This window comes from Lampetra planeri, chromosome 4 (assembly GCF_965212315.1).
Source record: "Lampetra planeri chromosome 4, kcLamPlan1.2.h2, whole genome shotgun sequence".
In the NCBI taxonomy this organism is placed as follows: domain Eukaryota; kingdom Metazoa; phylum Chordata; class Hyperoartia; order Petromyzontiformes; family Petromyzontidae; genus Lampetra; species Lampetra planeri.
This window is the reverse complement of record NC_136110.1, coordinates 23,789,697-23,815,241: the sequence shown is the minus strand read 5'-3', so window position 1 is coordinate 23,815,241 and position 25,545 is coordinate 23,789,697. Positions and strand designations below refer to the sequence as shown.

General features: G+C 40.8%; 1 protein-coding gene across 1 annotated transcript in view; it reads right to left on the bottom strand.

The window, feature by feature from the left end:
* Nucleotides 1-25,545, bottom strand: part of LOC144717850 (CUB and sushi domain-containing protein 3-like) — a 449,456-nt gene that overhangs the window by 125,801 nt on the left and 298,110 nt on the right. Inside the window, exons 15-23 of the mRNA XM_078593564.1 lie at nucleotides 23,906-24,232; nucleotides 22,449-22,643; nucleotides 18,989-19,127; nucleotides 17,962-18,149; nucleotides 11,653-11,841; nucleotides 8,669-8,785; nucleotides 6,646-6,861; nucleotides 5,688-5,876; nucleotides 197-366 (exon numbers count right to left, since the gene is read on the bottom strand). Of these exons, the coding sequence (XP_078449690.1) occupies nucleotides 197-366; nucleotides 5,688-5,876; nucleotides 6,646-6,861; nucleotides 8,669-8,785; nucleotides 11,653-11,841; nucleotides 17,962-18,149; nucleotides 18,989-19,127; nucleotides 22,449-22,643; nucleotides 23,906-24,232 (1,730 nt within the window). The remainder of the gene's footprint in view (nucleotides 1-196; nucleotides 367-5,687; nucleotides 5,877-6,645; nucleotides 6,862-8,668; nucleotides 8,786-11,652; nucleotides 11,842-17,961; nucleotides 18,150-18,988; nucleotides 19,128-22,448; nucleotides 22,644-23,905; nucleotides 24,233-25,545) is intronic.

Genomic DNA, 25,545 nt, shown 5'->3' with positions numbered 1-25,545 from the left:
CGTTGATGTCTACACAGCACACAAGGTACTTATATAAGGCTGAGTCAAGCTATGGGAGACCCAGGATCAGTGGCGATATTGGCCACTGACGTTGGCCATGTCTGGGAATCGAACTCAGATCGCTTGGTTAGTAGTCCAGTGCACGAACCACTGCACCACTGCTCCCCACGAATATGAGCACACGTGCACAGAGTACCTTAAGAACGTCTCCTTCGGCCACACGGAAGGTCTTAGCCATGAGTCGGATGCCACTGCCAGCCTCGGTCTCGATGGTGTAGATGCATTCGTGTTTCCTGTCGTAGCTCCCGGGGTAATTGGGAGATAGGAGCTCTCCATCCGTCCCAATGCTTGACATTCCACACTCAGCTACAGGGTGGCAATGGACACATGAAAACCCGAATTAGCAAGATATGCTCACCAATGTTCACAATATAATAGCACAACTACTTATCACAACAATTTTATGGACTGCAATTTGATGATTGCCTAAGTCATGCGTATGTCAACACTGTTCAACTAATCATACATTTTCCGTGAACAACTTTGGCAACATCGTGTCTACTTATATGGCTCCCTTTATACAATGTATTTTGGTACTTTGTTCATGCAACCTCAGTGTAGCTGTTCATGCTTTTACTTTCTATCTTAATTAGGCCTGGGTTTATGATAGATGACTGCAATGATTCCAGAGTTAATTACAATTTTCATGGAGGAACACATAGATAAAAAAAAACATATGCAGATTAAAGACATAATTATAACTTAAGAAAAGTAAGTGGGCTTGGGCAGGATACGTCACTAAATGGGTTGATGGCTGGTGGTTGAGAATAACAAATGGGAGCTAAAGGAGGGTAAATACCAACAAGGGCATCCATCACGGAGAAGGAATAAGGAAATCTAATTACGTACAGCAGTTTGATGTGAGAACGATTGTTTAAGGGCGCTTTATAAATTATTATCTTAAGACTTTGGCAGACAGCTATGGCTTGAGAAGGCCTTCATCCAGTAGTCGATAAGAGCATGGCATTTTGTAGAACATTAATACTTAAACCATAGGTGGTAAGAAATTATCACATAAACCCAGTATGACAATCTCTCCGCCGGCTTCATGTCAAGTCTTGGATCCACTTTAAGTTTTCAGTGTTTGGTTTTCAAATTATTCACGATCTTGCCCTTGCCTCTACCGCTCCCCTCTCGCCTCAATCTGCTCTATGGCACACTGTCTCCGCTCCAGCAATAAAAGGCGCCTTTCTTCTAAAGCCACCCACAGTCAACCTTGTTCCATGGGAGGTCGCTCCATCTTGGCTTCTGTTCACAGGGTCTGGAAATTTATTCCGCTCAAACTTTGTGCAGCTGAGACTCTGCTGCTCTTGTTCAAGTCAAGACTCATTTGTTTTCATGTGCAGGTGACACATCCAAAATTTCCGGCAAAGTGTCTGGAGATGCAGTTGTATTTAACATATACATATACGATGTGATGTATATTATTTAATTATTGTGCTCATTAAAATTGTCAATGATAAAAAATAGTTACATGTCATAACATCCTAAGACCTTAGCAAACATAAATTCAAAATCTGATAATTTATGAACATCGTGGACTTTTTTGTATTGTTTTTCTTCTTCCATTATATTCATCAGTATCATAATTCTCATCATCATTATTATCACTACCAGGTCATTGCATCTCAATGACATAGTTTTCTCTATGTGGCTGGATTTGCCAGTCGTTTTGGCATGCTTGCCACTGAATGGGTTTGCATGGGATCGACAATTGTATTCCTACAACTGCTCGGTAACGCTTCAGGGTATTCCCAAAGCACACTTTGTGCTAAAATGGGGGCGTTAAAGAACCTGCAACATAAACAAGTGAGTCACTCTCTGCTGGCTGCATAGCCCTAATTCATAATGGGCAATGAAGAGAATCATTAAAAAAAAACAATTCAAAACAGTTTTAGAGTTGTCTCCTCTTGTTTTCCACAAGATTAACTAGCTACCAGGTTTGCAGATTGCATGACATCCAGATCCTATCTGCTTCCCGATTAAGAACCAATCAGTCGACTGGGTGACTCGGGAAGCTAGTGGCTATGTTTAAGCACTCCGATAACAACACTGAAATCCTGGGTTAGACTCTGAGCAGTCACAATTGTTTAAAGCAGCTTCTGAAGCTCAGTGATCCAGTGAACTCAGCCCGGTCACGATTAACTTTCATCTTGGTATTCACCATTGGACATGATTAAATCCATGATTGCCTCCCCACATCATCGCCATCCCTCAATGACTTTACAAAAGTAAAAAATGTTAACAAACACTACATTTATTTCCCACTTTAGTTCGGATAAGTCTGGTTTTGCAGCAAGATATGTGTAATTAGATGCACAGGATGAATGGGATGCAATTGCCCTCTCTTCATCTGCACTGCTTGACAGAACTGTCAGGGGTGTTGGAATGAGAAGCCTGTTGAAATGACGACCAGAAGTGATTTTTGACGACACAATTTGGGGTTGTAATCAGCAATTAAATAAATCTATATGCATATATCTATCTACAGGAAACACTTTTATATTGTTCATAGCAACATGATGTTGCTTAAATGGACACATATTTATTTGTACAATTTTAAGAATTGTGCGATAAATAAAGATAAAAAGATTATAATCTGATATGAAGAATGTATTATATAAGTGAGGAATAGGCATTTGACCAATATGCCGCAAGATCATTTCAATAAAGTGAGTGATGCCAATGCCTATTTCAATGTCTACATGATTAGTATCTTCATCGTTATAATTGTAATCACAATACCGATAACTGTCACCCGTTGTTCCAATATGACATTGTTAAAGGTGGGTTTGAGGTCATTTCTCCATTTTTCTTTCCATAAAACAGATTTACTGCCAAATAATGAATAATTAAATTGTGGAAATTATCCGAGGGCAATGTGGAAATGTAAAATAAAAATCACAGGCATTCATTTCACGAATCCAGTTACATTTATAGCCTATGAAGATTAAAGCTCATTACAACCAGCGTCTGAAGTGTGTTTTAAGTGTCTTAATACACTTTGAAAAAATGCATTAGCCGTTTTAAAGTGAAGCTAAATTGCGAAAAGAAAACCACTTGTTCCATTTAACACATTTCATCTCATGCTTCAAATGCTCAAAGAACCTTCTATCCGCATAGCAGATGGGTTGGTATCAGTGGAATATTGACAACTTCTGCTGTCCTTGCACACTGGCACAAAGCGAACGTGGAGCAGATGTTGCAAGGACCAGGTGTGCTGATATTAATGTCAATTTACAAGGACAGAGGGGCCTGACAAAATTGTGGCACCACCAATTGACCACTCCGCTCCACTCGTAGTCGGCTCCTGACTAGCCCATTTCTAAGGAATTTTCAAGGTTTATAGTAACGATCAGTTATAATGTATGAATATTTATCTTGTCTCCTTCAAATTAATGCTATTTTATAGGGTGTGTATCACCCATAGCAGTTCTTTAAATGTTACTAGATACATTCATATCATTTCAATGTTAATATTTAAAGAATTCTCCCCAAATGTTTAGGACTCCATTTGAAACATGAAGTTTCCTTTATTCACGTATGTATATGTTGTATTTGTCTAAAGCATCCAACACACTTCCATAAATAAAATGAACTCTATTCTCCTGATTTAAACATTTTAATAAATAATGCCAATGCAGCGAAGGGGGTTTATCACAATGCTAATTTTAACGTAAAATCTGTAAAGTCTTAAAAAGCTGATTTTTTTTGTATGTTTCTATGACAACATGCCCTTAGGGTTTGTCAGATGGTTCAAACATGCATATGATATGCAAAACCTCGCATCATCGCTATCTTTGTTTCACAATCTAGTTATTATTCATGGTTAGGCAATACATGTTTTTGCTGCATGCAATTTCTCATTTTTGTCCATAAACCTAAGTACTTTATATGGAAATAGTTGAAGACTTCATTATTTTGTGGTTATGATATTACATACACAAATTCTAATATTGACTCCTTTATTACTTGTCATCTCACATCATTTTGCATTTAAAATATTAGAAAAAAACAGTTAATTGTGGTAATTTGATATTTAATTTAGTAATGGCTATACATGTACTTTAAAACAAATTTACAGGTGGAAATATATTTAATCAGTTGCACACATTTATTGTAAATAAAAATATAAATATTCTATACACATTCAAAGGGAAAGTTATATGAATGTGCTTTTATTTTAATTAACTGGAATAGGTAACACTATATGGAAGGTACAGATAACTTGAGCATTAAGACTTCATGTATCTCAGAGCTCATGCATTGAACCCAGCATCCAACCTGTGTCAGCTCAGCACTCTGACCTTTGAACCACCCATGCACATTTAATTAAATCTCAATTTACATTTCGTTAATCCAAAAATTATATTTAATCCCAACACATTGAAATAAATGGACACATGAAACATTGTACAAGTACAAATAACAATAGACTAAGTATATTTCTACATGTATAGCCCTTTCAACAATCCACTGCTGGATGAATGCCTCCCCATGCCATGTTGGTCATCGGGGTTGTTTAACTATACTCCACCACACGAGTGTGTGCAGGTTGGTGAAGGGTAGGGCTGGGCACGGCTGGTTCACAAATCATTCACACTCGCCACTCATTGTAGCTGTGGCTGGGAATCGAATACAGATCTCCGGGTTCGTTTTGCAGTGCCATATATATGTAGTGCTTGAGATACGCTTCACGCGCTGGGGTCGGTGTGCGCGCACGCGGCGGACAGTGAGAGCAAATGAGGACACAGGGCGCTGATTGGCTGGTCGTTGTTGTTGTCCAAATTAAGGTGGCGTGATGTCTAAGGGTGGTAGCAGGTGGCAGGGGGTAATTAAGGGTGCAGGGCGCTGATTGGCCGAGAGGGGTTGTTGTCGGAGAACGGCGCCAGTGTGTCTGGAAAAACATGCCACGTGGCAGGGGGGGCTGGGGGCGAGTGGCGTCGCGGGGGATGCCCTGATTAATTAGGGGTTAATTGGTTCGGGGATACAGTCAGGGGTTTGTGGAGGAGACGGGAGTTTGTGCCTGGGAGGAGACAACAGATGGAGAGACGGAGCAGCAGAGTGAGTATAGCGTAGGGTAGCAGTGGAGAAGTGTAGGGTAGCCGTGGAGAAGTGTAGGGTAGCAGTGGAGAAGAGTAGAGTAACAGTGAGACGACGGAGAGTAGGAAGCAGCTGGAGCGTGGAAGGAGAGCTGATGTAGTTACCACGGAGTGGGACGGCAGAGCTGATAAAGAGCAGCCGAACTGGAGAGAGAGAGCGGAGAGGAGAGTCGACGGAGGAGTAGAGGGGAGCGAGCGAGGCCAACGGAACGTGGCGAGCGAGCGGGGAGAAGAGTTGTGGGGCGGTGTGAGCGGAGGAACATTGAGCGGTGTTGATGGAAGAGATGTTGAGCAACATACGCGGAATAAAGTAACGAGGAAAGACAAGAAGCTGTCGTGTCGGTTCGAGCACTACATATATACAGAAAAGTAGATTAACAGGAAAATTACAAACGACGTAAAAACAAAATAGGAACCATTGTATTTGACATATTATAGCACCTTGGCGTGCGTGCGTGCATCAAAAACGGCTCATTAGCTGTGACAAGTGTGTGCGTGCGGTAATCGGGGTGTGGGTCCACCTACCCACACACCTCGGCAGAGGAGAGCTCCACACGTGCCTCCCACCCCCCTGGCACGTCAGCTTCGGCATGCCAACAAGCCGGTACCCGGCGAAACAGGAGAAAGAGAGCACGTCGCCAACCGTGAAGCTGGAGCCCTCTCGGCGGCTGTAGGCTGGCATGCCTGGGTCTTTGCACGGCTCAAGGTTGTACTCTGAACACACATGGCACGGGCAGTGGTAAGCTACTGCAGGTGCATCACTCCGAGTGCAATTGTAGTCGGGGTAGGTTAGGGGGCTGCATCCGTAATGCTGGCTTCACTTTAGTGAACGATAAAATATTTCGGCTCCTAGAGTAGGGTGAAGGTGAATCCCTGCACTTGCTCGCACCACTGCTTGTGGGAACAGGCCCTCACTTAAAGGGAGCGGTGGTGTAGCGGTTAGCACGCTACGCTACGAACCCGGTGACCCGGGTGCGATTCCCGCTCATGGCCAACACCAATGACGATTATCTGAACCGGTTCTGGGCCTCCCCTAGGTCGACTCAGCCTCAAATGAGTACCTGGTGCTCGCTAACAGCACTTGCCCCTACAGTTTGTTAAAGCTATACAGGGGATCTGTCTTGTCTTTTTGTCACTAAAGGGAGCCCTCGAGAACCGCTCCAAATGGTATTTTGGCCTCCATCGTAGAAGGCAAAGTGTGGGTGAGATTACCCACACCTTACCCACTACACACAACCCTTCAAATAAATTAACTATATCGTACCCATTTATCATTTTCGGTGAATGGAGGTGGGAACATCTAAGAAATGTGTCCATGTCGGGAGATCTCATGGAAGTGGATTGCAAGTACATTGTGTTAACCATGACGACAGCATCTTAACCCCCAAACCCTGACCCAATTCAGCCGCCACCGGATGTGTGCCCTCTGCTCTGCGTGCACCATGTGGTTCTGTTCACAGCTGACTGGTGCGCCACTCCTCACCCGTAAAGGTGATGTTGAAGCCCTCGTAGGACATTGAGAAGTCGGAGATGAAGCGCAGCTGTGCCTGGAAGTTTCCGTAGACGCCCGCGTGGAGCACGGGGGGCAGCGTGGAGCCCGTGAGGCGAGCCAGGGGCTGGGAGAAGCTGCCGTTCTCCGTGATGAGCAGGTAGTCGTGAGAGCTCTCCAGGTGGAACGTGTGGAACGTAAACTGGACTCCTGAAGCAGAAGCACGGGTGATGTCCATTTGTTGCATGATAATAATAATATCAGCACAATCAATATGCTGTGGTCACAGCGCTGTTGTCATTGTCACAGTCATTGTGAGATTCAAGATTACAATCGTCATGATCATTTGTTTCCTACCCGCTGTAAATGAACGCATATCAAGTCATGAATACGCCATTTGCTGTGACTAACATGGAAACCTCCAAGCTGGAGCCCAGTAGGCTGCCCAGCTGACCTCCCCCCTACCACTGCCTGGTGACCCATACACTATACTCAAGACCCTCCTGTGTAACAATGCTTCTTCTGAGTGTTTATTCATGTTGGCGAAGCTGATATATCTTGACAGATTTTAAACTCCGATCTAATTTTTGCATTGGCATTGCTTTGATACATTTCGTGAATTGCCCTTTTTTGTAAATTAATATATTGATTTGTAGCCAAACAGATGGCAATGTGCCTTGTAGCTATCTCAACATTGTAATGCACAAACCAAATGGTACGATAATAACCGGAGAAGACAACTCACTAACAAAAGGGCCAGAGCCATGCACACTTTCTCCAGCACCATTCCAAATAGTTTTGCATTGCTTTATGCATTCCTTATACAAATAGAATCATGCAAATACTGTAAATAAAAAAAACTTTATGTCATAAGATGGGTTATTGTTATTTGCCATTGAAAGAATAACTTTAGTAAAATGAACAAGGGGTAAGCAAATAATCTCATGGGAACCACAGTGACCAGAATTTGTTTAGAAATACTGTGGTGATTTGTTATTTACGTTTGTAGTGACATCGCTGGATGTCAACATGCTGTGGGTGCAGTACCGGCCCTAGAGGGGCATGGCGTGCGCTGAATAATAGCGCTGAATGGCACAATGCTTTAAGTGCAGTGCCGACCCTACAGGACAGGGTGTGTGGGTGCCGACCGTAGGATAAGGTTGTGTGAGGCCATGGCACTCTGATTGACCCGGGAGGACACGTGACCATTAAGTTGACAGAGGGGCCCCAAGAGGGGATTAGGGGGGGGTCACGTGATTGGGACCCAGATCCTTTTCGAGGATTCTGGAAGGTGGACGTGGCCAAGGGTGTAGCCGTCCACGCCACAGAGAATATAAGCAGGGTCCCGAGAGGGACCAGGGTTGTTGTTCATCCTGGAAGAAACCCTTCATCGACGTTCTCCATTCAACGAGTCTCCAACACGTGGACCCGGGCCGAAGTCGTTGGTCCTGGTCCGTAGTAGCAGTTACATAGTAACTAGTGTAGTTAGCCGGGTGGTCACCACCTTAGCTTGTTATTCTGTTAAGGGGAAGTTATCCCATGTGTTGGAACTGAATAAATGTGTTGCCTCCAAGTCCACGTTTTGGATTCAGTTGAACCATTACACGTTTATGCTTCGTTGTGCTTGATTTGTTATGATCGCTTAAGTGGCTGAAAAGGGTGAACAATATGGTTGTTTATATATTTGTATTTTGGATATGCCAGTGTCAACTAATTATATATCTTTACAAACTTAAATTCTGATACTGTGTTAAGATCAGATTTAATATGCACACTACAAATAAAAAGTTACAATATAGCTATAGCAATGTAATGTATGCATAATAATGTATCAATAACAGCAATATATTGCGGTTGCTCTGTGAATCTATTACATATTTAATGACAGCAAATACTTCCTGCCAAATATATTTGGAACAATATGAAGGCACGGTAATGAATTATTTTGTGGCACTGCTGTTAACCATCACAGCAGGTGCCATAAATACAGCCAACACATTATAACCTTTGGCATTACCTTTCCCATGGGAAACCTCCACCGTCCAGGTGCAGTTGAGAGTATTAGGATAGTAATCTGGATACCCTGGGGATAGGATTATTCCACTGGAAGCATGGATATATCCGCCACATGGTGCTGTTTGACAAAACACACACAGGAGAATTTTAAAGCAAAGACCGAGAGCAATCATGAACGTAGCACGTAAACAAGCAATCGCTTCAATCCTCGAACGAATTAAAATTCTCACATTCATTTTTTGTAACCGAAATGCGTTAATTGTGTTTTGATCCATAAGTTAATCTGTTAAAGGCTGGACATTGCTTTAAGCACATTTATCATTCAGCAGGTGGAAGCAATGATGACATGAATACAATATAGTGAGGTTGAATTATTATGTAGCGAGGCTTATTGATATCGCATGCACGTATGATAATGCCTCGTGGGCAACATGCTGAGTTTTTTTTTCTTCACAGCACTGCGGAATCTCACTATCGACGTTATTATTGCACCTAGAGCGAGCAGAACACAACGCGAGCTTTCAAATATAGTGGAAAAACCTCACGAAGCCAGACTTGAGAAAGCCAGTATTTGGAGTAAGCCAGAAAGGCCACCGAAAGCTTTTTTTTTAACTCTGACCGGAACATTGTTCACGTGCCAATTAAGCGGAGCACGGTAATCTTCATGCCATTCTCATGCAGGAAATAAAAAAATGCACTTAATAAGAGTAGAAATTCAAGACATTCATCATGTCCACTGCCTTTAAATGACAATATGTAATAGGCCACAGTACATCACGCTACAAAAAAGGGCCATCGCTGTTTTTTTTATTTCCCTTTCAAAGCAATGTTATTGACGAATGCGAGTTTTCGTAAATGTGTTTGTGCACCACTGCCAACGCAGTGTCACCAAAAACACGTCATTAAGACTGAGGAAGAATGAAACACTGTATGGGACTAATGTAATAAATACAAGCGATATACATATGTACACTGACGAGCGGGTGCACGGCAGGCTAATGGACCATCACTGCTGTGCAACTTGACCTCCAAGATAAAACGACTAAGGAACATTTTCAAGCACCCCTGTCATAAATTCATTTAAAACTGAATTTTGATCGCTTCACGGCAGGCCGGTAGGGGTTAGCCCAGATAGCAGAAAAGTTGCGCAATCGCTCGCACCTGTTTATCAGGGGCTACTACACTGGAAACGAGTTTAGTTCCCACGAAGAATAGTTGCCTTTTGCAAAGTTGCACGCAATCTAAGCGAAAAAATAAATAATGCTTCTTAGAAACGTTAAAATGCTCACGTAATTGTTGTTGATTCTTTAAAAAAAAAATATCTGTTTTCATCGAGTTGGGGCTTGGCCCAACCAGGCAAGTTGCAACCGCATTTAGAAAGCATTTATAATGAGATAGTTATAAACAAAGTTACATCATCATCATGCATTAATGAATATAGTCGAAAGAACATTGCAGTTGAATTTCCGTCAACATAAGCTCGTGTATCATCTTTGCAAAGAAAATGCAATAGTACGAGCGCCTAGTTATATTTTAAACATTTTAAAGATGTTCAAGATGGCTTCTTGGGCTACGGCATCAGCCTATGTACATACCAAAATACATTGGGAGGCAATGTACTCTCTGACTAGAGCCTGTCTAGGGACCCAATAAAGTTCCTCTGAAGGCATCTAAACTTGAGATATGGCCACTTATTCATAAATCACAGCTAGATTTTAATACCCTGTTGGATGTCTCATTGTCACCTGAATTTAAGAACATAATGAGGCAATATACATGAGATATGTATATATATATCCACGTGTACTCAATATACGTATGCTAATTAAATACATAATATAAATCTGTTTTCACATTAAAGTTTCTCTTATTTCTCTAGCAAATTAAAAATATACTAACCATTAAATCAGAAACATGCATAACTGATGCATTTGCAACAATTTACAAGACCACATTTTTTACGTAACAATATAATTTCATAAAATACCCTAATCACGTGTTACGCTTTGTGAATAGCCAAAACATGAAGCCAAAAAGGTTGATGCGCTACACAATTCAGTGAAGCATAATGAGCACTGTAAATAGAACGTAATTGCACAGCTGATCAACTTTCAGAAATATTCTATCAGAAAAGAATTATCATGCCATAATGATGGCTAAAAGACAGACAGAAATAGAGATGAGACTGACAGACACAGATGCTACTACACGAACTGCATGCAAACATATATTCTGCATGTAGGCAAGACCTACAGTTAATATGGTGAATGGTGAGCTAATTCATTAGAATGTACAGATGGCAAATAATACATATATATGTGACAGCAAGTTAAAACAAAGTTAAGCAATTCATAACAACATTGCACATTTGGTATTCTTGCTATTCCTATAATGCACCAATTTAATTAAGGTACCATGTTTTACAGAAGAGTAAAGTCTGCCAGGGGGGTAGGGGGGGGGGCTATGTACGATGCAATCTTATCCAATTGAGAAATATGCAAATAATTATCAAACTTGGCAAATGTGGACCGTGGCACACATGGCCTACTCTTTTTCAAACAACCTCATGGCATCCATAGCGTACACTGTGAAGCAGTTACTCCGCACGGTTAATAACCAGGGCGGCTGCTGGGCTCGAGGTGCGAATGTCTGCAACAGGCGGCGAACGCCAAGGTAATGTCAAATCAAGTTAATATTATTGTTGCTTTCTGTCACAAATCTGCCCCTCAAAGGAAGACAATCACATGCATACTCATGAACATAAAAATAGAGCATTCTAAGCAATGAAAAAAACATACATATACTATCTATAGCTGTTTAAAATATGAAAATAAAAGCAGGTTGTGGATGCGAGTTAGTTGTATGACAAGTTAAAATAGATGTGCTGTTCAGTTGTGACTTGAATGCAGTGATGGAGCCGATTGTGCGCATGGCTTTTGGGAGATTGTTTCCAGAGGTGTGGTGTTGTAATACAGGTGACTGTACCATCACAACTGGCCATGGGATGACTCCACTGCAGGTTCTTGTCACAGATCAGGGCCTCTTCGTGGCTGAGGGTGTAACCGGAGTTGCAGCTGAAGGTGACCATGGAGCCGACTGACATATCCGTGCCGTGACGCTGTCCATGCACAGGAACGCCCGGATCCAGGCACAGGTGCGTGCTGAGTGTGATGCCTGCAACAAATGTCCCATTCACACGTATGACACGAGTCCGCCGTTTTACATGTCCATTTTCATTACAAATAGATATATTTATACAATTCATTGTCATTATGAATGCAAACAAAACAATAATTTACAATTGGACTTGCAATTTAAACGAAGCTGAAATATTTCACACCTGATGATGATTGCTTGTGTTGCAGTCGAAACGTCGTGAGAATTTTTATTGTTTCATATTTATGTTATTTTATTATTTTCCTTCTACGTGACTTTACCGAAAGAACCAAGAATATGAAGCTGAAGTATATATATATAAAAATTACAGGTAAGGCCCACTGAGCTATATAGCTATTTTTCAGAAGCGACCTGACCACAAATCATAGTTCTGCGAAGTGGCTTATCATGTGGAAATGTATAGCAGCCAAATACTATAAAGGCATGTCGATTTTACATGTGGAGAGAAATACCAGAGCACCCGGAAAAAAATCCCCGCAACCACGGGGAGAACGTGCCAACTACAAATATACAGTTGTCAGGGTTGGGATCGAACCCACGCCATCCTGTATACCTGAAGAGGTAGTTAACATCACTGTGGCAACATCACTGGTTCAATCTCCCGGTGTGGCAGTTGAATGAATGGTACAAGTTTCTAAAATCCCCCCACCTCTGTCCACGCAGCAGTATAAATGGTACACCACAGTGAGTCGATCAGCAGGTCGTGTGTGGTGGAAAATAATGAGTACTCGCCCCCTCTTCTAAGGAGGTCAAATACCCTCTAAAGCCACTCTCTCGAGCACCTCTAGTGAATGGCCTTTCCGCCAGCAGTGGCGTGAACAAGAGCACCTAATACACCGACATGAGCTTCATATTACATACATGGAAAGGTCTTGTTTCACACTGGACACAGAGTTTGAGAACATTAAGGGACATTTTAATTGGTAAAATTGGTCAAGATAGCAGCACAGAGTGGCCTACTTTTTTTCCCCCAAAGAGTACCATTAGATGTTTCATATCTACACAAAAGCAGACAAGCAGTGAGCTTAACAGCATCTCCAAGGGGTGGCTCTTATTGATAATGTTACTGAAGCACATTATCACGAAGAAAGAGATAACGATGGCGATAAGGTAAACCACGGTCTCCATCTAACAAGCCACCAAAAGTGCGATGATGTCATTAAACAGGACCGCAATCTAAATTCTCTTCACTGAAAGAAACAAATACATATCCAAGAGCGTTATACATTTTGTTGTTAAGTTTAAATGAGTGTGAAAATATTTCTCAACTGTGCCTCTTAGCAGCAACATCTCTGGTAATGCTGGGACTTATTTTCTGAAATTATAATGAACCTGCTGGGCTTACATTAGCATGATGCCCTCATGCGTGTGGAGTCTCGCAGGTGAATGCCTCGAATGAGCTATGCTATTTGGATCTAAGTGAGCAATATCTAAGCAGGTAAAATATCATAATCGCCATCATCAGCTTGATCAATCCACTGCTGCATTGAAGGTTTCTGTTGGCTACAGTCATCTCTCAATATTTAGAAATGTAATAATCCACCTAGCACCTAACACACCAGCTGATTTCATCACCAAATTTCCTCGGTGGACGTACTATCAAATGCGTTCTATTCGTTGACACGGTCATGCCCTTTGACCATCCAGCATCCCCTCATCGAGTAACATGTCCTGCTCAAGTCCCACGAACTGTTCTTAACAGTTTGGATGATGTCCCTTAAACTTGTGTGTATTCTCTATTTGATGTGTCCCTACTTTCTGTCTCTCAATGTAATTCCAGCCATGCATGTCTCTACGCTTTCAATGTAATTCCAAAGATGCATCTCTCTACGCTTTGCACCACTTTTCATGCCATGTTCTTTTTTTGTGCTGAAGATATTTTTGCAACCGTTTAGAAGGTTTAATTTATTTTACAATTGTAAAATATTTTAATAATTTGGCATACTTCTAGCTTTCATCAAACGTTGTCATCAATGGGTAAAATGAGTTATGTATTGTAACGATGACAATTTGTATTTGTATGCATGTTAACGGTTTATGATCAGAATGCTTGTTTTATTTAGTCTAACATAACATAGCAGTATACAGTGTTGGAAACGGCACAAAATGGGATGTTTAACAAAGAGTTATACGCGATTGTAGCTGCCATGTGTATTGGGTAGCAAATGGGATAATACAAATGTCACTGATTCGTGGATGCGAGATGTTAACTACCTCGCTTGTATATTTGGAGTTTGCATGTTCTCCCCGTGGTCACATGGATTTTTCTCAGGGTCCTCTGAATTTTCTCTCCACATTAAAAAAAATCCGTTTAGAATATTTGGTTACTATAAATGTCCACATGAAAAGCTACTTCATTGGGCTATCATTTGTGGCCATGTCGATTCTGAAAAAGAGTTATATAGCTCAGTGGGCCTTACCTGGTTTCGTTTAGATTCAATTCGATCTCTTGGTGTGGCAATTTAAACAATGGGAACATTTCTTAAATCCCTCCCACGTATGTCCACCCAGCAATATATATATGGGTACACCATGATTGATTGACAGTTTGCGTGTGGTGAGATAAAATGTGGAGGCTCTCACCTATTACAAGACATCTAGCCAGTGTGGAAGAGTAGGCCAATTGCCCTCTAGAGGGGCCCTCTGGTGGAGGCTTTTCTCCAGCTGTGATGTGAACAGCACCTTTTTTTACATCTAAACACCCCAGTATATCTGATCAATCACCTACTATTAGCACAGTTGGTTACATACGGTGCTAAAGTTCAACATACTATTTTTTTTTATTTTACCAGGTAAGGCCCACTGAGCTATGTAGCTCTTTTTCAGAAGCGACCTGGCCATAACTGATAGTTCAACGAAGTGGGTAATCACGTGGAAATGTATAGCAGCCAAATACTCTAAACGCGTGTTTCTAAATGTGGAGGGAAAAAGCCGAGGACCCGGAGAAAAATGCACGCACAATAGCTGAGTATACACAGGCAAAAACTTTTAAAGCAGTGTTGCTTCTGGTAAATCTGAGCATACATACATATTAATCATAACATGTAAGCAGACCATACTTTTATTTTGCTAATCTCACAGTCATATGAGATTGCTATTTTGGGAAAATGAAGGCTAATATATCCTTACAGACTTAAAATGCAAACATTTGCAAATAGGATATGTATGCACATGAGCCACTAAAGCCAGCATATAATTAGAAAATGGACAACATTGACTTGCAAAGAGCTTATTTAGTGAAATAATGAGATTTTTAAATGTAAATAACTAAATGATCGACGAGCCAGACTGTATGCTGTATATCCAATAAACATTTGCTTTATAAACACTGTAGCCAATTTAACTGCAATTTCTCAAACATATCTTTTATTATTTTCATCCTGCCCATTTCTAAGGCATGCAATTTAATATGTCACGCTGCATCTTAGTAAATATTGGCAGAGAATTTTTAATATCTTCTTGGTTCTTTCGGTAAAGTCACGTAGAAAGGAAGTAATAAAATAATAAAAATAAAACATAATAAAACAATTCTCACGACGTTTCGGCCACAACGGCTGCTTGCGTTGTGGCCGAAACGTCGTGAGAATTGTTTTATTATGTTTTATTTTTATTATTTTATTACTTCCCTTCTACGTGACTTTACCGAAAGAACCAAGAAGATGAATCCCTGCAGTCACGAAAGCTTTAAATCGAAATTTTTAATATCTACAGATATCCTGCGCTAATGAAAAAAGAAAGTCTGCATGAATAATCCCAAACTCTAATCCAATATAAAATTAGACAAAGAAGATGTATTTTTGTTGCAAATCATTAACCTGAATTGAGGCTCAGGTGTGGATCATTACATGCATAGAGTCTGCATTCACTCATATGTGTACTTATACGTGGAGTCCAAACCATGTTGATACGAGTCTCATTAATAAATAAGTGCGGAGAAAACCAGTATATTCTAATTGCATTCCTTATATTCTTGCCACATGGCATCTGGTGTACTTACTTAAAACAATTTAAGCTCTGCAAAGAGAATGGCTACAACACTCGGTGCACTCTTGATAAGGTGTCTAGGGACCCCATTTCAAGTTCTGCAGCTTACAAATGTGAAACAACATTGAATATTGGCAGGTAACACACATATCCCCAGTTTAAAGCCAGCAAAATTACTATTTATGTTTCTCTCCGCACAGTTTGGTAATTATGACCGCTATGATACTGGAACCTTTTTGAATGGTGAGTGTTGCTTTGTAAATTACTACCCTAGGGCAAATCCTTCACAATGGGGGCTTTTCACAAGGTTTTCAAATCCACTCATTAAAAGGCTTACATCACAGTGGGTCTGCTCATTTGACCTTCCACACGACAATCGCAGGCAATCCTTGCACAGTTGCCAGAACATCATCAGACTGAGGCTGGGCTATTAAAACCAATAATACTTGGCTTGCCTGGTGACTCAGAGAGGCGGGCGCCCCCTTGTTGAATCACCAACCCAGAAGTGGCAGGTGGCCAATAAGTATCAGGTTTAATGTTGTAAGCGAGGCTAGCTTATATTTACATCAACATGTCAGCTAGGTGTATAGCCACTCAAATCGGGTGAAGGTGAAGCTCCGCTTTGTATTTTATTATGCCACTGCTGGCGGAATGGCTTGCGAAGGAAGCCCTATTGAGCGCCTCTAGAAGGCACTTGGCCTACTCTTCCATGTTGATCAGGCACTTTGGTAGAGGTGGGAGTTACCCATGCTTTACCACACCACGTGCACAACCTGCTGATCCACGAACAGTGGTGTACCAATTGCTGACCCGCCGGTACTGGACATATGTGAAATATGGCTTCATACATCATCGTATTCCTCCAGTCTCAATAAAGATTCTGACAAAACAAGATGATGTGCTGCCTAGGTGTGTTGATACCAGGGAGCTCTGCATTGCAGGTCCAGTGTGCCAACTACACCATGGTAATCACTCGGTAAATACACCACTGCATGTCTAAAGTTATAATGTGCGGGCTACTCGTAAAGTACGTTGCAATGCAAGTTATGTGTGCGGAATGAGTCACGCCCATCCTGGCGGCAGATTCGATTAATAGTCATGATTCAGGATTGCAACTCATTTTAAGAATCAATTATGTTCTAACACAACGGCGAATGTGTATCACGAGCTCAAACATCGATGTGTATAATGTGCTACGTGTCGACTTGTGTTTATACATATACCCATAGAAAAACGAAGATTTAGAAAAAATGTAATACTAAAAAGCCATATCAATATTGTATGAAATTAAAGCTTCTAAAATAAGAGCATCGATGCTGTATGAACCTTACTGAGATATATATGTCTGCATTCTTACAATACTTTCTCCAATGCTGTGTGACTGCCCCTTGTGTGTGTGCATGTATAAACACATTCCAGTTTAGCTTTAACAGCACCATGAAAGAAATAGAAACACAAGCTTCAGACAAATAAAATAACACTTTGATTAAATATCGAGGCAGGAAAATTCCTGTCACAGTTACATTTTTACCAAAGTGTTTTTATACATTTGATCAAAGGCCACCATTTTTGCTTTTAAGTGCCCTGAAGTTTCCGCTCATTTTGCACATCGATGCTCGACAGGAAGAATGAATAGTGCGTAATTTCAGTTCAAAAATGTATCCGCATATCGATGCACATGCGTGCACGCACATAAAACGATATAATAACATTACACAGCGTTATTCAATACTTTATACACGAACTTATTTAAGTAGCCAGCAATCATACACATACTGTGTATGCAGATTGTGTATGCAGACTGTGTAAAGTGTCAATAATGAATAAATGTAACCACACATAGAGGTGTGCTTACTAACAGCAGGAAGACATCGCTTCCATCGTGCCTTGAATACACATCATGTGACGAGTGCATTGCATGTACAATGTTCTCAGCATTGTTTAAGCCACCAGCAGTTTTTGGAGGTCATGTGACAATGCATTCAAGCCATGATGGGAGTCTTGCATTCCTGCCGTATGTGGGAAACACCTCTGTGTGTTGTTAAACCTATTTGTTTCCAGCCTGCACATATCCTTCTGGTGTGACGGGTTTTATTATCATTTACAGATAAATCTTGATTTCGAATGACTCACTCTCGTAAAGGATCTGAAAGCCCACGTTGGAGCGGCTGTTGTCGGTGGTGAAATGTAGCAGAAGGGTATTGCCAGTGCTGGCAAGGAATTCTGGAACCTGGGTCCCATGAAAGGATCCAGTGAGGGGAGATGAAGCAGATGCACCATCGTATATCTGCAGTACATCGTAGTTCACTTCCGTCTGAAACCTGGTAAAAAGAAACACACATATAAATTCAGATTTACACATTTATTTATGTATTTTATAGTATCTACCATCACCTGACCTTTGAAAGACGTCAATCATTTATAGGCCAGCTTTTATGTATTGGAAATTCAGAGGTCAAGTGACCATCAATGTTTTAGTGGCTGCCATCTACACGTTTATGGATTTTTACATTAACTGCCACTGTATAAAGTGATGAAAAATGTATACGCAGAAAGGCCTCTAGATCTCTCGATGGACCAGAGTTTGGACAGTAATGTATGTGCATTTCACAAGCTAGGCACCTTCCATAAATACTCATTGAGCTGGATAAATGGCACAAATGATTGTCACATTGCTTCCAGCAAATCACTTATGATGACCGGCGTTTGCCTTATTTGTCAGACTAAGTGATGCAAGAGCAGACGTGACTTTGAGTGATTTGATAATTGAAATAACTGAACGAGAATTAAAATCACATGTACGTAGGACATAACAATTATTCACAAGGTCATCATAATGTGTTCTTGAAGTACCATAGATTTTGGATCCATATAATTGAGATGCATAGAGATGCATAGAGGGCCAGCTTAACACCATTGCCATTGAGTGAACATTAGGTACAAAACCTAACTAATGCACCAAATGATACACGGCGTGCATGTGAAAACGGCATCACTGGTAGTTCCGGAGCTGAGAAATCACAACCAATGTCTACATACACAGCTTTTTGTTCTTGTTGTTGTAGTAAGTGAAGAAGTCAACAGTCAGGTCTATCTACTTGACCATGTACAACTTTCACTTTTGCTTTGGGGAGGAGGGCAGAGAGAGAGAGAGACTAACCTTTTGAAGATGAGCCTGATGGCATGTCCCTGCTGAGCCTCAATGATCCACTCACAGCTGAGAGAGTCTTTGTAAAGGCCTGGCCAGCCCGGGGACAGGATAATGCCAGCTAGAGAGGTCAGGTGGCCACCGCATGGTGCTGAAACACATTTAAAAACCCAATGACACATTGCATACTTTGAAAGCGACAATGAAACCACATGCACACGAATCGCTTTATTGATCTAGTTTTTTTTTTCATACTGACATTTAGCATTTTTCTGTGTTCATACAATTTTGTTTATATGCCTTAGCACGTACGTCAGTTACAAAATAATTTTATAAATGGACATGTTGAAATAAAAAAATACGAACCTTTTAGGAATTAATCACAATATAATTTTATAATATAACAATGCATTTTCACCACAGTTTTGAAAGAACAATTATCCAGGAAGAGTATATAGATATGTTAACCAACTCATTATATCCACACCTGACCTCAAAGAATCAATTTTGCTCTCCATAAGAGCAGCTCCTTCATTTTGTGTGTTTTGTTAGATTAAATTGTCACCACAGATTACAGGTCCTCGGTTGCTTGAAAAAAGGACAATGCTGCCTCATCAGTAAAACCTTGTTTTTGAAAGAAAAACGAATCACGCCTCATTTCTCCAAGCGTATATTAATTGTAGAAGTAGAAATTTGTCGCTACCAATATGGTAGCCACTAAATTAAACCACTGCCGTGTACAGTGGTTTAATGGTATACCAAGAGCAGGTCGTCACATTCAGGCATATATTCTAAATATATACTGTCTATATTCTTCTGCCACAATAGTTGACTTCTGGCTGTAATATTACATATCCCCCCCCCCCCCCCTGCATAGCAGAACATTTTAGTTGCATTACATTTTTGGTCCAATTCCTTATGGAGGAATTATGGCTAATTACACATACTATTGGCAAAACTTCAGCAATTTGCAATTCATGAGCGTCTGTTTCCACAAATGACCAGTATGGTGAAGTATGATCAAATAACCATCAATAATGATATGACATAGGAAGGCCTTCATCCAGCAATGGACTGACACAGGCCCTTGTGAATTAAACAATTGTATTGACTCATGCCAATCACGAGATGAAAAAGAACCTTGAATTCCATTCATAGATTATCTGAGATGTGTTAATGTGAGGCCTAGAGGTTGATAACATAGGGTCAATCTGTCAAGGTCTCCAATCAAGCTGACCAACTCCATTGGTGAAGAAAATCAATCTCATCTCGCAGTATAAAACACTATAAATACACTATAGTGCCAGGGAGCGAGATGTTAACTACCTTGCCTGGTATAGAGGAGGTCATGGGTTCGATCCCAACCCTGACACCTGTATATTTGGAGTTTGCATGTGTTTTTTCCCGTGGTCGCATGGATGTTTCTCTGGGTCCTCCGGTTTTCCCCTCCACATTTAGAAACATGCGTTTAGAGTATTTGGCTACTATAAATTTCCACGCAATAAGCCACTTCGTTGAGCTATAATTTGCGATGGGCAGGTCGCTTTGAAAAAAATCTATATAGCTCAGTGAGCCTTACCTGGTAAAATAAAAAAAGTATAGTTAAATAGTCAAACACTGCATTTATTATTGTATTCTCTGAATTATAAGATGCTCCAGAAAGTAAGCTGGTGTCACGAACGTCACTCACTCTCACCTACCAGATTATAAGACTCACCTCCATCATTCTCTTTACTGTCAAGGTAAAAAAGAAGCATCTTATAATCTGGGCAACATGGTTATTTACTATTAGAGGGAAGGGTTTTTATTTTGAGCTGAAAACTAGGAAAATGTGGAAATACTTTGCAGTATAATTGTACTGTAGCCTCGTAATATTAAGCGTGGCGTTTGTGTTATACAAGCTCTTGCATAAAACATCTGAATCTTATTGAAGTCTATGCAAATATTTGAATGCTAACCCGTAAATCCAAAACCATAATCTTTGATACAGTGTAATATAGTTAATTTCTTTCAGGGTAATCTCACAAAATTGTACATCTAATTTGAGCACAATTCAAATTTCAGTAATTGCATTTGAAATATTGCGTGGAAATCTGATCACTCACAGGTCCCTTATTACAGATATGGTATATTACAAATTTTATGATGATTGGTTCATCCACTTCTTATTGTGGTTGAATTATACACCAAAAAGGATGAATACATGGACAGTGAAATGGCAATACAACTCTCGGATAGCCTGCATGAATAATACAACAAAAGACACCCAAAAAACTAATAAGACTTTCGACATGTATTGTATGTGCTTAAAATAAGTGATGAATATATAAGTAACCAAATGTATTATTGCTCGTTGTGCTAAAAAAGAAAAGAAAAAAAACGTGACAAAACATAATTACTTGCCCTTAGATGGCTTATTGCATGCAATTTTTTTATTTCAAAAAATAGTACAATTAGTCAGTGACAGTAGAGAAAGTATATGCTACAGTATGAAATCTAGTACATTTTGAAACGAAAAACAACTGTATATGTGTGTGTATATATATACACTAATGTTCCTAAAGAATCCAGTTAAAATTCCTGGTATGACATACAGATCTGGAACTTGGAACACAAAAGCTAAAAAGTGCGCAAAGACGCGTAGAAAGTTCTGCATGTTTGGAATGAAACTGAGACGAAGAAAGGGGAACACATGGATCAGAGAACAAATAGCAAGTGAAAGGCATCATATTGACAGTTCGGACAAGTCGGCCAGGGCAGGACACGTCGCCAGGAGAAATGACGGCTGGTGGTAGAGACTGAGGACGAAGTGACAGCCAAAGGAGGGCATACACCCACAAATACTAGATGGCAATGGCTTGGGGAGGCCTTTATCCAGCAGTGGAGAGACCATGGCTGATGATGTTGATATTTATTTAAAGCTATTTGTAGGTGTTATATTATACACAACATATACTCGAAAATCTCCCACCAACCTCATGTTATTATTTTGAATATCCATGCATAGATCACTGATGTGTTATGAGTGGTTCATCTATTTAATAAAAACAAAATACGTTTCCACAGGGTCCACAATCATTACACTGTGTAATAAAAAACATGTTCCTGGGTAGTAAGTATTATATCCTAATTGCTTATGCCTCAAAAGTACAAAAAATTGCTATTATTCCCCACAAACTTTGCTTTTGTGACCAGTACATTGATATTATGAAATTTACCTATTTTCAATTAGAAAACGTGTGCATTTGTGTCTTTCGTTCAAATGAAGTCCTGGACACAAAATAAAAGTTCGTGGGGAATAATAGCCATTTTTTTACTTTTTAGGCATGAGCAATAAAAAAAAATAACACTTAGTACCCAGGAACAAAAATTGTGTTACATAGTGTAATTAGTCTCAACAGTTGTTGACCCCCCCTTATACGCTTGCATCCATACCGGTATGAATGCTTTTATATTCATAAGGGAACTGTACCTTCACATTTGGGGACATCTTCATTCCATTCAATGTTGCCATCTCTTGAGACACAGGTCAAGATCTCGGAGCCCTCTGTTCTGATAAAGCCTTTCTCACAGGTAAAAGACACCATGCTGCCAAGATGGAACTTTGTACCGAATCGCCTCCCATTGACTGGATTGCCTGGATCATAGCAATCGTTGTGTCCAAAGGCTGGAAAAAAACAAACATCGCATGCACACACTCGTCAGTTCAATAGCGTACTACTTATGGCTGTCTGCATTGTGTTAACATATGCATGGGTTATATAATGCTTACACTAGATACATTTTCATCTTTCATTTTGAATGCGTTTTTTCGTGCAAGAAAAAAGGTGTGTATAGAAAAGTAATGTTTAGGTGTATAGGTTCATAGCTAGCTGAGTCATCTTCTGTTACTGCAAAATTAATCAGCCTCAATACATAGAAAATTCACACAAACTTTCAAAATTAATTAATAAAACGACATGTTCAGCAGTTCTTTACCACTGAGGATACTTTTAATCTAACTATTTTACTGCAGATTAATTACTTCTACTTTCTAATTGGCTCAAAGTTAGTGCAGAATCTCTATCGTTATCATCATTACCATTATTTTCATTTACAATGTGTGATTGTAATCACAGTGCAAGCCTCAAACTGCATTAAGAGAAGCATTGACTTTGACCCAGTGGGCACCTCCTGACCAGGAGGTACTGTGGTAGGTGCTTTTTTGTTCGCTTTATATTTCCCCACAATCGTATCCATAATTGTGCCATTGGTCTCGTGGGATGAAATACCCCATACGTGTATTTCGCACAGCTGTGCAGCACATTGTGCTAAAGAGAATAACCCCACAACTGGGGGAAGCACTTTCTTACCCACTCAGCCACCAAGACGTAATGCTCATCTCATGGGAATCGAGCTGTAATTTAGCCAAATTAAACGTAGAACCAAATCTGATGTTATGCAATTTTTTGTGCGTGTAGTTATTGACGGCCAGGCTGAGTCCATAAACTCAATGACATTTGAGAACCCAATATGAATGTTGAACTTATTTTGCACCATGCCACGAGCGATTTGCCTGAATTCGAACCGAGCGTATCAGCGGTGCTGGCTCAGTGCTCTGACCTCAGAGCCACGTGGCCACTTTTTTGTGGTAGATGCTCTTGTTCCACAATAAAGATGATTCCAAATCCTGATCAGGGGTTCATATAGCCCATCATCCCTCTGGGTATGATACGAAATAAAAACAAGTACCACTGAGTGGGAAGTCAGCAGTCATTGTCCTTGGGAGGATTGGACTGACAGCCGCTATAGGAATGGTGAATTTCCTTCCACTCAGGGCAATGAATAAAGATGACCACTGCGTCATGTTCGCTTGGGCATGGAGAGACTTTCACTTTTGACGTATGTAACACAGATTTACGGACGTTCCAGTGTGTCACCGTTCCTTACTGGTGTAGCTGATATTGAAGCCGCGGCCAGGCGTTGAATGGTCCGAGAGGAACTCGAGGCGGAACGTGTTGGACGCACTGACAAGGTTCCCAGGTACATCAGCTCCGGAGAAAGTACCGAGAAGAGGAGCATCGTGCCGGTCTCCATCTTTCACCGCCAGGAAATCAAACTGCGACTCAACCTCAAAGTCGGCGAAAACCAGGCGGATGCGGGAGCCGGCGGGCGCAACGATGAGCCAAATGCAGTTCATGTTGCTGCCGTAGTGCTCAGGGTAGTTGGGTGAGAGCACGATGCCGATCGGTGATGTGAAGTTGAACACGCAGGGAACTGAAAGGAATAGCAGAGGAAATAATCATAGTTATCGATAACATAAAAAAAAACCTGAGGGAAACAAGGCCGCACTCGTCACACGCAGAATGCTTGCCACGAATGACGCACAACACCTTGCTGATCTCGTCAAGGAGCAAAAAACATCACGCGAACTTACGGTCATCCTCGCAGCGGCCATCACACAAAGACATTTCACTGCATCGTGCACTTTCAGATGGGCTTCTGCAGCTGTCTAGAACGCTCTTCCTTCAGATATCAGGAAACCACTGGAACTATGCACTTTTACATCTACATTGAAAACTCATTTGTTTAGAAATGCTTTCTATGTTTCGTCTGTTGTAATCCCGCCGCACATCTCACGGACATGGTTGGCTACATATGGCGTGAAAGAAGTTCAACAAACATACATATTGTAGTGAACTATTTGCAAGATCCATTTTTCGTAAAGCACTTTAGGATATTTTTTTTTATTATAATGAAAGAAACCACGTTGAAATTGCAATTCCTGTGTGCATAACGTGACTTTAATGTAGATGGATCCAAATAAGTCCTTGAGTGGCTCGCACAATTTGGATAAGTGAGTATCTTTAAATGATAACAGTAAATGTTGACCATAAGCAGGCACCTGGTTATGGTGGATTTACATTAGTTGGCACGCGTTCCTTTTCACATTTTACAACCACACATTTCTGAGCATGACAATTTCCTTCTCAGGTTTTATATTTTCCTAAATCCAATATAAATTGAGCCATACACAAGGTTTCGACTGAGTAAGGATTTTGCTGGATAAAAAAAAAACACTATTTTGTTATTAGCTCTGATAGTTTAAAACCAAGTTATATAATATAATCTATTATCTTATCACGTTTATATTATTTGGCGGCTACTACATATTGTGACATAATATAAGCCACCTCAATGACCTATCATGTGTGGCCATGTCGCCTTGGGAAAAGAGCTTATAGCTCAGTGAGCTTCTACCTAGGAAATACAATATTTTAGTTTAGCTTAATCTTAAACACATATATACACATACAACTGGCAACCTATAGCACAGCTTTACCATCATGCTTCACAAGGAGTGATAAACTAAAGTATTGAATTGCTTATTCAATCCTTAGAATTTAAGAAGTAATACTGGTAGGAACCTCCTGGTTACACCAGCCCACAGGGGATTATTGTGTCCGTCCGTCGTGCAGGGAGGGGCTGGGTGGGGAGGGAGGGGCTTGGGGGGAGGGTGGGGAGGGGAGGGGCGGGGTGGGGAGGGTGGGGCTGGGTGGGGAGGGGAGGGTGGGGAGGGGCTTGGTGGG